Raw genomic sequence first — 12,288 nt, 5'->3', positions numbered from 1 at the left:
AAAAAAAAAAAAAAAAAAAAAAAAAAGAAAAAAGACTTTTATTCTTTAGTGCTCGAAGCCTCCGTGTGCACTAAGATTTCGTACCATGACAGTTTTTTACCTCTTTATGACTGAATCCTTGTATTCTTTTTAATGAAAGAATAGAAACAGGAAAGCCAAGTTCACTGGCTCCTTCCTACCAACTCTCCCCTGCCTCAGCTGGAACATGAGGCAACAATTCTTAGGCTTCTAGCATTTCTTTCAGGAGCACTTGTTGAGTTTGGATTCTCTGCCACTGCCACTTTTCTGACTAGTGTCATCTCTCGTGAGCATGTGGGGCAGCCTAGTGGGCATACACAGCCAGCTTTTGCCAACATTCTCCCGGACTCTGCTTAGACTGCTCTGTCATTACTAACATGGAGAATGTGATGACATCGCTCCCTGGAGAGTCGGCCCCTGAAAGTTGGAATTGGTATGAAAAAGCTGCCCCCCTTCTGGTGGCCTAGAACCTGCTACAGTGAGGCAACCCTAACGGCCTGGGAAATGATGGTCACATACACTTTGCAGAAGCTCTTTGGACCTTCAGAGCCTTTCTGCTGCACTGTCACAAATAAGCTGACATGAACAAGAGGCATGTGCACACAAAGGGAGGCCAGCAGACAGGAAGGTTTAACAAAAGGCCCAGCAAGCTGAGATGGACTGGAGGTGCAGTTCCTCATGCTCAAGTGCTTCTCGGGTAACCTCTCCCAGTGACTGCTCCTTGCCTCCTACGGAGAACAGGTTTTACCACCTACACACCAGCCTGTGGTCACAATAGTACCAACATTCAAGCAAACACCAAATAAATAAGAGGTAGTGGGGGAAGAAGGGACAAGAGCTTTCCCAAAGGGTGTATGGTCTCCACAGTGCCAGCTCTAGATTTCTGAAACAGGCTTCTGTTTACACAGAACTTTCTAGGAAGCTTATTAGAACTGCCAAAAGAATGTAAGTGTGAATAAACCATTGTTCTTCCAGACCTGCTGCTTTAGATGCTGAACTTCAGAATCAAAAAGCAGTGGAAAAGTCTCATGTGACGGCTTTCAAGTGAAGACAACCAGCTTTGCAGGCTATGTCCTCCTGGAAGGGACAAAACCAGACTTACCTGCAATGCAACAAACTACCTGGTCTAACTGAGAGCCAACCCAGTAATCTGAGCTTCAGGAAAGCAGAAAGTGGTGTGTTAGACTCAAAGATTAAATTTGGCCTCATATTGCACAGGTTCAAAGGACGCAACCATTCTGGGGGGAAAGGAAGAAAGTAAAGCTACTGAGGAACACCAACTGGCCCTTGGATTAGAACACACTGCGAGGTAAATGAGAGGGGTTAGGGCGGGTGGAGGGGAAGGTCAAGAGGCATTTCAATGCCAGATCCAAAAACCGTTCTGCATTCAGTCAGCTGTCCAAAGGACCTCCGCCCCATTTCCACACATGAACTTGCACTCAGACCCTGGAAACAGGAAAGCTTTGAAACGTGCATTCACACCTCCTGTTCTGTGCCAACAATATGCAAGTTAACACTGATTGACCACCATCCTTAGCTGTGTTCATGATGAGTCTCATTGTAGTCCATGATATGTAGCTGTCCAACACTGTCCGGGTTCGGGGGAGATGGGTGCGGGCCATCTAGGTTCAGGGGAATCTTGGCTTCCACACCCAAGTCTTTGCTCAGTTCTGTCTTTAGGCTCTCAGAAAGGCTACTGGTCATGCCGTCCTCATCACACTGACTCTCGCTCTTATTACGAAATAACTCTCGGGCCTTCATACCCAGGAAGCTTTTTGAACTGGGAAGTGAGCCCACAGTGGTAGGGATGCTGGCAGACGGTTCTCCCGTCGTCGTCTCCCACCGACTGCTGAACGGGCCTGCCCTCTGGTGTGGGGGTTTCTCCGGGGTGGAAAGCTCGCTGCTGCTGCTGCTGCTGCCTCCACCTCCTCTGCTTCCACTACTGCCCCGGGTGCTGCTGGGCCTGGGGGTCTTGGTCTCACCGTTGTGGCCAGATGCCTCTTCATTGTGCCCTACCATGGAATCTGAGCACCCGTCATTACAACAGTCAAGCCTGTAAGAAAGCCCGGGAGGAAAGAAGGAGCTGGTGATTGGAGCGTCCACATTTGGAAGATGTGGAATTACACTGACACTCACTTACACTGATGCTGAACTCTGCCAGCCCACTCTCTGTTTTATAATACTGGACTCAAGCAAGAGATCTCATCAAGAGAAACCTAAGTCACAACTAGGGATACTAGGTGGCAATCTTAAGTGTGAACACTTCCTGTGGCTGTATGGAGGCACTCAAGGCCAGGAAAAGGAACATGAAGAGATCACTGGACGTTTGGAGGAAAGGAACGTCAGAGTGGGTCTCTGAAATGGAGTGAGCTGAGCGCTGCAGCCCTGTCTAATCAGCTATAACTGCTTCCCACACCATGTGACACAGTCCTTATGCTGTAATTGACAGCTTAATCCCAAGGTTGTTAATCAGTTCTTTGTTCCTACCTTTCTTCTGCTGCTTCAGCTGCTTCGGCTTTTTCTTCTTCAAGTTTTTTCAGGAGGCCATCTTTCTCCAACCTGCCATATAAATCTAAGATCTCCAATTCAAACACTTGGGTTATCCTTTTCTGAGCCTCATACCTGCTCTCTGCGGCCTGTAGCTGTCCTCTGAAAGATACAGACCAGCCAGAATATAGGAAGTTCCACTTAATAAAAACACAAAAGCCTTTCCTGATGAAAGTTACCTTGCCTGGAGTTTGACATCCTCTAAATATTTCTTCTGTTCCAAAAGAAGGTGGTCTTTCTTGGCCAGGTGAGATTCCAGTTCCAAAATCCGTTTTTGGGAAGTGTCAAGCCTCTGAGTCTGCTGGAGAACATGGCTTCTGTTTTTTTCTAGCTCTTTCCGATAGGCAGCTTTCATCATTTCTACTTCCTAAAAAAAAAAAAAAAAAAAGACTAGAATTAGTACTTATAAAAAATAAACACGCTGTATCCATTTTGAAAAGACAATGGAGGCCGGGCGCGGTGGCTCAAGCCTGTAATCCCAGCACTTTGGGAGGCTGAGACGGGCGGCTCACGAGGTCAGGAGATCGAGACCATCCTGGCTAACACGGTGAAACCCCGTCTCTACTAAAAAATACAAAAAAACTAGCCGGGCGAGGTGGCGGGCGCCTGTAGTCCCAGCTACTCCGGAGGCTGAGGCGTGAACCCAGGAGGCGGAGCTTGCAGTGAGCTGAGATCGGGCCACTGCACTCCAGCCCGGACGACACAGCGAGACTCCGTCTCAAAAAAAAAAAGAAAAGACAATGTAAGCAGGACTGAGAAGGCACTTTAGTAAGCTGGTAGTATTATCCTAGTAACCCTTCCTTGAAATCGATCCCCAAGGAAATCATGTGAAACATAAATAGAGATTTTGCACAAAAATAATCATCACAGCATATTTATAAGAGCAAAAACCTGGAAAAATCATTTAAGTCTAATGTCAGGGGAACAGCTAAGTAAATTAAAATACATCCTATATTTCTAAGTCTTTTTAAAAAATGATATGGTATCAGTAACAAGGTTAAAAAGCAGACTACAAGACTGAACAGTACAATCAACTATGCGAACATATACGTATCCAAAACACCAAGTGAAAATCCGCCAGTATCCAGCTATCATTTCAGTCTAGTGGTACTGCAGGCCACTTGCTTTCTTTCTCCTTTTCTCCCCCTCCTGACAATAGCACAGGTGGGGCTACAGAATGGAATGCCAGTGGAGCAGGTCTGCTCAAGCAAAGCAGCCTCTGCAGACTGGGTGCCCTGACCAGGTTTGTTGATCGTGCTAAGGCAGATGGCCTGCAGCCGACAGATTGGAACAGCTTGAAACCCAGAGCAAGTACACATTAATGCTCAGAAAGAAGGCGGAAAGGATATTTTTTTAAGCCTGTGTTACATTTGTGTGTGTATGTTTACTGTGGTAAAATGTACAAAACATAAAATTTGCCATATATTTGTTTTTTAAAAAAGATAATAAACCATAAACAGCAAGGAGATGAGCTTTCACGAAGGCGTCCCTGTCTTGATGCTGTCTGGTGAGCCCAATGCTTCCTTGTTACAGAATGCAACTGATTTAAACTCAGAACTGGCTCTGATAATGTGGCTGTTCCAGCTGTGCTAAATGGCTCCAGACTTCAGCACAGGGTAGCTGAACACATCTATCTGGACTTTGTCATAAACAATAGGACTTATTCATGGATAATCATGCAAAGCACTGAACCAGGAACATCTGCCAGGAACATCCATGCACTCTCACTAATCCTTAGAGCTACCCCTACCAACTGTTCCCACCTGATTCCCCACCACTCACTCTTCCTTCTCCTCTGGATGGAACAAGAGCAACCCTAGCTCCAGATTCGGGGGCAAATCCTGACTGGGTTGAGGCAATGACTAGGCTAGGGATGGGCACAGGACAGGCCTGGCCAACAGGGGAGATAAGTATGGTGGGAGCATCTGGGAAAGGTTTTCTTTTTTTTTTTTTTTTTTTTTTTTTGGAGACAGAGTGTCACTCTGTTGACCAGGCTGAAGTGCAGTGGCATGATCTCGGCTCACCGAAACCTCCGCCTCCAGGGTCAAGCGATTCCCCTGCCTCAGCCTCCCAAGTAGCTGGGACTACAAGTGTGGGCCACTACACCCGGCTAATTTTTTGTATTTTTAGTAGAGACGGGGTTTCATCATGTTGGCCAGGATGATCTTGATCTCCTAACCTCGTGATCCACCCACATCTGCCTCCCAAAGTGCTGGGATTACAGGAGTGAGCCACCACACCTGGCCTGGGAAAGATTTTCTTGCTGAGGAATAGGAAGAAATGCTCTCCTCTTCTGTGGGACATTATTGTGTCTGCCTGTCATATCTGTGCCTATGGCACACACCTGGCAACCATGAGTGCAGCTAGCTGGAGGACCAGGCCTGCAGCATAAGCAAGGCAGTGCAGACGAATGGAAAGAGCCTGGCTCCTCAATGCTGTCCCTGAACGGCCAACTTGATCAACCTGGAACTCACCCACCTCACGACCTCTTGTCAAGTGAAATAATAAAATTCTCCACTGTTAAGCCAGTGAGTGTTTTTTGTTTTTGTTGTTTTTTTGAGATGAAGTCTTGCTATGTTGCTAGGCTTGGTCTAGAATTTCTGAGTTCAAGCAATCCTATTTCAGCCTCCCAAATAGCACTATAGGCATGTGCCACCGTGCCCAGCCCTAGTTTGGTTTTTGTTGTCTACAATTGAAGGCATCCTGACTATCACAAGTCAGCTGCATCACCCCTGTTTAATGAACTGGGAAACAGGGCTCCACGGAGAGGAGGCTACTGGAGGTCCCAAGGAGCACAAAGGCTCCATGGAGGCCGCCCGTCTAGGCTTCTCTCAGGAGATCGCATGGGCGTGTTTCAGCAGCTTTTTCAGGAGCTCTCTTGTGCCGCGGATCTGTTTCTCCCCCTTTCTGTTCCCAAAGTCATTACACCTCCAAAATAAGTGATAGATGCTTTCTGGAGAAAGTACCACATCTAACATCCTTCTAAGAAAGGGAGTCTGACTGTGAGAGCTGAGAGGAGCCAAGAAAAAAAAGAGTACCTCTATTAGGAAAATTACTATCTCCAGTTCTAAGACTTCTCTCTACATCCAGCGAAAAGGACTCTTTACAAAGCACATGCCCAAGAAACCTAAAAAGGAGGCCCATGTGTGATGGAGAAGTTAGTGACAGGAAGCAACTGAACAGCTACTATTAAAATTCAATTCCCACCTCATTCACTAACATTACCTGAGGCTATTTATAAAGTGACTTAAAACTTCTGCCTCGACACCACTGGTGAGGCACTAATTAACGTAAGATCATCCCAATGCTGGCCTTGTTGCCAGGACTGAACTATCATCTGCAGAAATCCAACATTAAAAGGAAAAAAAAACGGGTATGTACGCCAGTCTATACCCACGGTCCTGAGAGGTATGTTAAACAGAATTGGTCCCCCATCCTTCTTTTTTTCTCTCCCTCTTTGAAAGGGGGCCTAGGGAAGAGAAAGGAAACACTTTACACCTACTCTGTACCAATTACCATTAGGTGCTTTCAGTGCGAGTTAACTTCAAAGCAACCCAACAGGAGAAACAAGCTCCCGCGGTGGCTGGAAAGTGCTTGTCTATCTGGACCAGGGGGAAGTGGGACTGCCACTCCGTCTTTTAGGAAACAAGTCATCAAGCCATTCTATATGACATGCTGGAGACATACTGTCTGGGTCTGAAATGCTTTCCCCACTGAGGTCTGGCTCCCTGAGCCCTGGCATACCTTTGTGGTATCTGAGTGCTTGTTCTGCAGTTGTTCCAAATATAGCTCGTTGACCTCCCCAAGAACCAACAGCTGCCTGTTCAAGAACTCCATCTGCTGCTGGACCGACTCACTGTTTGAGAGCTAGCCAAAAAACATAAGCAAAGTGAAAACTCCGACGACATAAAACTAGCACATGGACATTAAATAGGGAATCAGCTAGGAGCACACTATTTCAATGTTAAAGCAAAATAAACAAGTCCCATGGGTTTACAGTCCCTGACATAACGGCAGGTGGGGAGGATGGCACCCAAGGACAACAAAAATAGAAATGCACTTCGGAACTGTGCTTTGCCAAGGGGACAGCACGAATGCAGTCCATCAAAACTGGCCACCCACAGATCACCTGGAGAAGGTGGACAGGTATACCACCAAGGCCCAGTGGCATAAAGCCCTAGGGAAAACTCACCGTTCTTGACAAAATGATGTATGAAGTGCAGTGATTCCCAAAGAAGGAGGAAGCACGCTCAAAAACCTGAACAAACTTTTGACACTTATATAAACAAGGTATGAAGAAAGAGTTCCATGGGATACACATAGACCAGGGTTTAGGACAGATACTTCTTTGCTGCAGGGGGCTGCCTGTGCATTGCAGGATATTTGGCAGCACCCTGGCTCCAACCTACTAGATGCCAGTAGCACCAAAAACATGAACCTAAAATGTCTCCAGACACTGCCAAATGTCAGGGAACATGGGGGCAGCAGAACTACTTCCTGTTGGGAACCCATGACACAGACACTCAAGTAATATATTTCTTTAACCTGTCTGAAGGAAGAATGTTAGCAAATGGTGTTTCAACAGATTCAGGTCTGCCTCATTTTTTCTTACCTTTTGGGAAACCTGACTGAGCAGCAGCTCAGTGTGACACACCTTGTTGTTGGCCTTCTTCAATTCTATCCGCAGCTCTGCAATCATGTTCCTGCAGTCCTCCAGTTTCGTCTACCCAAAGAGACGTGGACATGAAGTTTGAGGAGCACTGACAGGCCAGACCACAGCCTACCTGGCCACCAGCCCACAGAGGACTGGGAATGCCTAGCTCAACGGCTCTACTTTCTTGGGCCCTCAGGATTTGATGTCTTAGTTTTAAAAAGTAAGTTATGGTTGATTTCTGAGTTCCTTACTGTTTAACAAAAGAAAAAAAAAGAGACCTTAGATCCTCAGTTCCCAAGCTGTGTACCAAAGAGCCCTGAAGCTACCTAACAAACTCACAGGGAGGCTGCGGAAAGATTTTAAATTTTTGAGGGAGACGCAGCGCCATCTGTTGGACACCCTGTGAATTACTAACTGGCTGGAAATGATGCTGCGTCTGTGGATGACGTCTTTGTGAAGCTGGGCTTTTATGGGTGCAGTGATACAAAGCACCACAAGGAAAACCAGTGTGAAACAGGAAATGAGGGTGTCACTGTCCACTCTGATTTCAAGGTCTGAGATGCCATGCAGTGCCCAATAGGTGCACACGAGGCATTAGTAATTGCAGTTATTATTTTTTCTAATTTATGTGTATTATCTCTAAACATCTACTAAGTTCTTAGGACATTCATACTCACTAAGTTATTCAGATCGACTTAATGAGCAGAACTGTTAAGTGTTTCTTTTTGGCTGCAGAAAAAAAAAATGACTGAGACACTAAGGGAGCTACTACATGAACCAAGAAAGTCGGGGAACCTCTGCCCTAAGTAAGATTCACCTGCCATGGCCAGGCGTGGTGGCTCAAGCCTGTAATCCCAGCACTTTGGGAGGCCGAGACAGGCGGATCAAGAGGTCAGGAGATCGAGACCATCCTGGTTAACACAGTGAAACCCCATCTCTACTAAAAAATACAAAAAACTAGCCGGGCGAGGTGGTGGGCGCCTGTAGTCCCAGCTACTCGGGAGGCTGAGGCAGGAGAATGGCATGAACCTGGGAGGCGGAGCTTGCAGTGAGCTGAAATCCAGCCACTGCACTCCAGCCTGGGCGACAGAGCGAGACTCCATCTCAAAAAAAAAAAAAAAAAAAAAAGATTCACCAGCCATGAAGAATCTCTGCCATGATTTCAGAGAGAAAGCATTCAGCTTAGTGAAGCTGAACAAGTCGAGGACACCCAAGGAAACCAGCTGCCTCCCTCCTCACTGCTCTCCAGCATTCTCGCAGTTGGCTTTGCCTGGTGCTCCAGTTTATACCTGTAATTCCTGGCTCTGGTTGTAGAATTCCTCTCGGTCATGCTGCAGCTGTCTGATCTGGCTGTGGAGCTTGGTCACCATAGTGTCACGCTGCTCCTGAAGCTGACTGTATCTAGCTTGTTCTTTCTGCAGACTAACCTTCCACATCTGGATGTCTTTCTCTTGTAACTTCAACTGATCTTTCTAGCAGAGACCAGAAATGTCATCATTTTAGCTGTCTTCCAACACAGGCAATTTAACACACACTGCAAACATGTCATCTGAATAGTCACAAGCTACCCTGACAATGTAACTAGAGACCCAAACTCTTAGAGCTCTCACTACTGTCTTACTTGGCTTTAGGCCAAGGTTTTCCAAATTTTACATTAAGCAAATGGATTTTAAGTTGCTTAAAGAAATCTTCTCAGGGATCAATTTGCTTCCAATACTTTCAAAAGTCCGCCTACCAACACTGGAATAAAATCTCTCACACATGGTACTAAGTTCACTAAAACGAGCATTTACTGAAGGCCTGCAGTGTGCTGGGCACTCAGCAAGTGCTACCGACATTTCTTTTAACCATTACAACTTAAAGAGCAGCTGCTGCTATTATTATTTCCATTTTATAGCATGGCTAACAGAGGCTTTAAGAGGCCAAGTTACTTTTCTAAGGTAACACTGGTAGAGCCGAGATTCAAACTCCAGGTCTGATTGGCTTCACACCCACTGTACAATACACACTTCAGTTTTGTGCCATGAAATAGCTTTACAAGAGCTGGTTTTACATTTGGAAAAATAAAACCATTTTCTGACCCTTCATGCAAACATACACACACAAAATCACTTGTCCCCACGGTTTCTGAGAATTATGAGGGAATTCTGAGACGTCACCATTCACGTCTTAATCTTGAGGGACCTGCCCAAAGGAGTGGGAAGGACTGGGAACTCTGACCTCCTCAGCTGCTGTGCTTTGTAAGCTATCATGCTGACCCAAAACAAAACAAAAAGCCAGCTCCACCTGTCCCCTCCCCAGTCCTCACCATGGCAGCATTATGTTCCTCCAGAGCTGCTGCTTTGATCACCTTGCGGAGGAGCCGCCTGTTCCGGAGGGCATGCTGCTGCCTCTTAAAACGCTCATAGAGTAGCTGGTTGTGCAGTAAAAGCAACTGGTCTCGGAGGGTGCGGATCTCATCTGAAGGAGGAGAGCCTGATTTTAAAGCAGAGGGAGGGTGGCAGAAATGCCTTTTACAGATCATTCTATCAAGTCTGCTTCCCATGTGTTGTTAGCTTAACAAATACAATTCTTTAAGAAACAAATCACCACTCTCTTTGCAAATGACCACTTGGCTCCCAGCAACAGCAGGTCTCCCTCGTGAAGGAATGCAAAGGGTCATATCACGTGGGATGACTCTTTTGAGAGCCTGCTTTCCTTTCCCCACAAATCTAGATCACACATTTCAGACGCCCTGTTTCTCAAGACCCTTCCTTCACTGTGTGTTCTCCTTCACTCTGGTCTTCTCTAGGGAAGCCTGGCAGGAAGTCTGTAGTTTTGCACTTCTACTCTCAAGTGCATGGTACTTGCCACTTTTCAAAAATAAGAAATGCTGACTTGGCAACACTTGAGATCCTTTAGCCAAGCAGATAGCCTGGCTGGAGCAATAGCCAAGGGGAGATGTGTTTCCCAGAGGGCACCTCCTTCAAGGACAGAAAGGGCAACAAGCAAGCAGGAACCATGTGGGCTGGATTTGGAGCTAAAGTAACAACTTTACCTCCAAAGTGGGTCCAGTCGACAGACTTGCTGGGTAAAGGCAACCTAGGAAGAAAGTTTTTGAGTAACAAAGTTACCGATCTTACCAAGAAAAAGACTTATCTGGACTTTTATTTGCAGCAAAGTTAGATCACTTCTTTGTGGTCAAAATCTGCAATGGCATAAGAATGTTTCAAACTCCAGGGCCACAGAGAGTTAGAGAAGCCTACAGTGGACACAATGGGAGGCAGCCCCACTGCCTAGGACCTGGTCTCCAGAGCAGAGAGGGCCACAGGCTGACCTCCACTGCATACACCGTGGCCTCCGTTTCTGGGGCCAGCTCTCCAGAGAAACTGAGTGGTCAAACACACTGAGAGCCGTTTTCAACCCTGTCTGTTGGGAGTACACTCTGTTGTGAAGATACTGTCACTCAAATTTAAGGAAAAAGTAGGTAATTTACCTGAGCCTATCATACCAAATCTCATTTAAAAAGAGGGAGTTTAAATATTATAATCCCTGTCAAATTCCACCATAGCATAGTATATAAGAAGAAAAATAAAAATATTCCCCAAGCACCTGTAAAGTAGCTAATAAAAGAAGGATGGGAAACAGTTTCTCAGCTAGTCCTTTCTATGAAAACTTGGGTGCCTCAGCGGGTCTGGAGGGGATGTCAGCCACCTGAACTTGCATCAAATGCTGGTGATTTTATCTCCACCTAATGAACTATACCAAAATAGAAAATAATGATAATCTGTAGCTAGAGAGGGAAACACTGTGACAAATATTCTTATATTCTTTGAAATACCATAACCTCGTTTTCAGCCTACAGCTTGCAGAGGGCACACATGAAAGCATTTGAGTGTCCTCATAGAACAGAGGCACAAAATGGTCTACATAAAAAGACTCATTTTGAAGTGGACTGCTAAGGAATCGTCCCACTTTAGGTGCACAGAGGTCACACATGGTCACATATATGAAGACACAACAGCCTAGAAGGACATCTGACAAGCAGCAGAGAACCAGCTGCCTCAGGGTGGGAGTGTGAAGAATGATTCTTGTTCCTCTCGTACACTTTCTGTACTTCACAATAAAATGGACCATTTAACACAGAAGAGAGGGCCCCAGTCCCTTACTTGTTCAGCTCCTTGCTGTGCGCATCTGCTCCCTGCTGTATCAGTCTGTCCAGCACTTCCATTGGGGAGGTAGAGGGCACACCATCTTCCTCTGTGCTTCCTTTTGCTTTCTTTAACAGCTCCTCAGTCTTCCTGATGACAAAATGGTGGGCTGTCTTTGGCAATGCCACCTCAAAAAGATGATCGTACGGGGGAGGCTGCCCGCGTCCAAAGTCCACTCTCGTCGAGGGTGGAATTTTACAAGGACTGGGAGTGAGGATACTGGTCTCCAAAGAAGTCTGGCATTCCCTGTCTCCCGCAGGGCTTTCATCAGCACCGCCGCAGGGCAGGTCTATGGGAGTAAAGGCTTGCTTTGGTGTGTCAGGCCCAAGCTTGTCCAGGGAGGAGTGTAAAGGCTCAGGGTTCACGCTGGCGCCCTGAGCACTGGAGGCTGCCGAGTGGGTCTTCCGCTGAGAACCTGGGAGACTCTCTCGGTAAAAGGGAGAGTCAAAACCTCCTCGAGGAACCACAGGCTCAGCCTCTGCTGTGGTGATCTCAGAAAGTTCTCTAGATATTGCAGCTGAGAGGAAGAAAGGAAACAAAAGAAACGGCAGTCGATATTCCACCTGGGAAAGGCTAGGCAGTTTGGGTTGCATGCTGCCACGTGCCAGTGTCACTGAAAGGGAGGAGAAAAAGTGGCATCTGGCTGGACATAGTGGTTTACGCCTGTAATGCCAGAACTTTGGGAAGCTGAGGTGGGAGGATCACTTGAGCCCAGGTTAGAGACCAGCCTGGATGACATAGGGAGATCCCATCTCTACAAAAAGTACAATAAAAATCAGCTGAGCATGGTGGTGCATGCCTGTGGTCCCAGCTACTCAGGAGGCTGAGGTGGGCGGATTGCTTGAGCCTGGGAGGTCAAGGCTGCAGTGAGCCATGATC

The 12,288-nt window shown here is 46.6% G+C and overlaps 1 protein-coding gene across 5 annotated transcripts in view; it reads right to left on the bottom strand.

The window, feature by feature from the left end:
* Positions 1 to 1,204: 1,204 nt before the first annotated feature.
* Positions 1,205 to 12,288, bottom strand: part of TSC1 (TSC complex subunit 1) — a 53,465-nt gene continuing 42,381 nt past the window's right edge. For 3 of the 5 annotated variants that reach the window (XM_017849390.1, XM_017849380.1, XM_017849397.1), the window contains exons 15-23: positions 11,368 to 11,926; positions 10,257 to 10,300; positions 9,528 to 9,694; positions 8,509 to 8,691; positions 7,178 to 7,288; positions 6,310 to 6,432; positions 2,745 to 2,932; positions 2,506 to 2,667; positions 1,205 to 2,071 (exon numbers count right to left, since the gene is read on the bottom strand). In XM_017849390.1, the coding sequence (XP_017704879.1) occupies positions 1,552 to 2,071; positions 2,506 to 2,667; positions 2,745 to 2,932; positions 6,310 to 6,432; positions 7,178 to 7,288; positions 8,509 to 8,691; positions 9,528 to 9,694; positions 10,257 to 10,300; positions 11,368 to 11,926 (2,057 nt within the window). In that variant the 3' untranslated portion in view covers positions 1,205 to 1,551. The remainder of the gene's footprint in view (positions 2,072 to 2,505; positions 2,668 to 2,744; positions 2,933 to 6,309; positions 6,433 to 7,177; positions 7,289 to 8,508; positions 8,692 to 9,527; positions 9,695 to 10,256; positions 10,301 to 11,367; positions 11,927 to 12,288) is intronic. The other 2 variants (XM_017849406.1, XM_017849401.1) reach the window with 2 other exon arrangements.

This window comes from Rhinopithecus bieti, unplaced genomic scaffold (assembly GCF_001698545.2).
Source record: "Rhinopithecus bieti isolate Rb0 unplaced genomic scaffold, ASM169854v2 scaffold_2205, whole genome shotgun sequence".
Lineage (NCBI taxonomy): Eukaryota > Metazoa > Chordata > Mammalia > Primates > Cercopithecidae > Rhinopithecus > Rhinopithecus bieti.
Note: the sequence above shows the minus strand (reverse complement) of the source record. Positions and strands in the feature narration are given on the sequence as shown.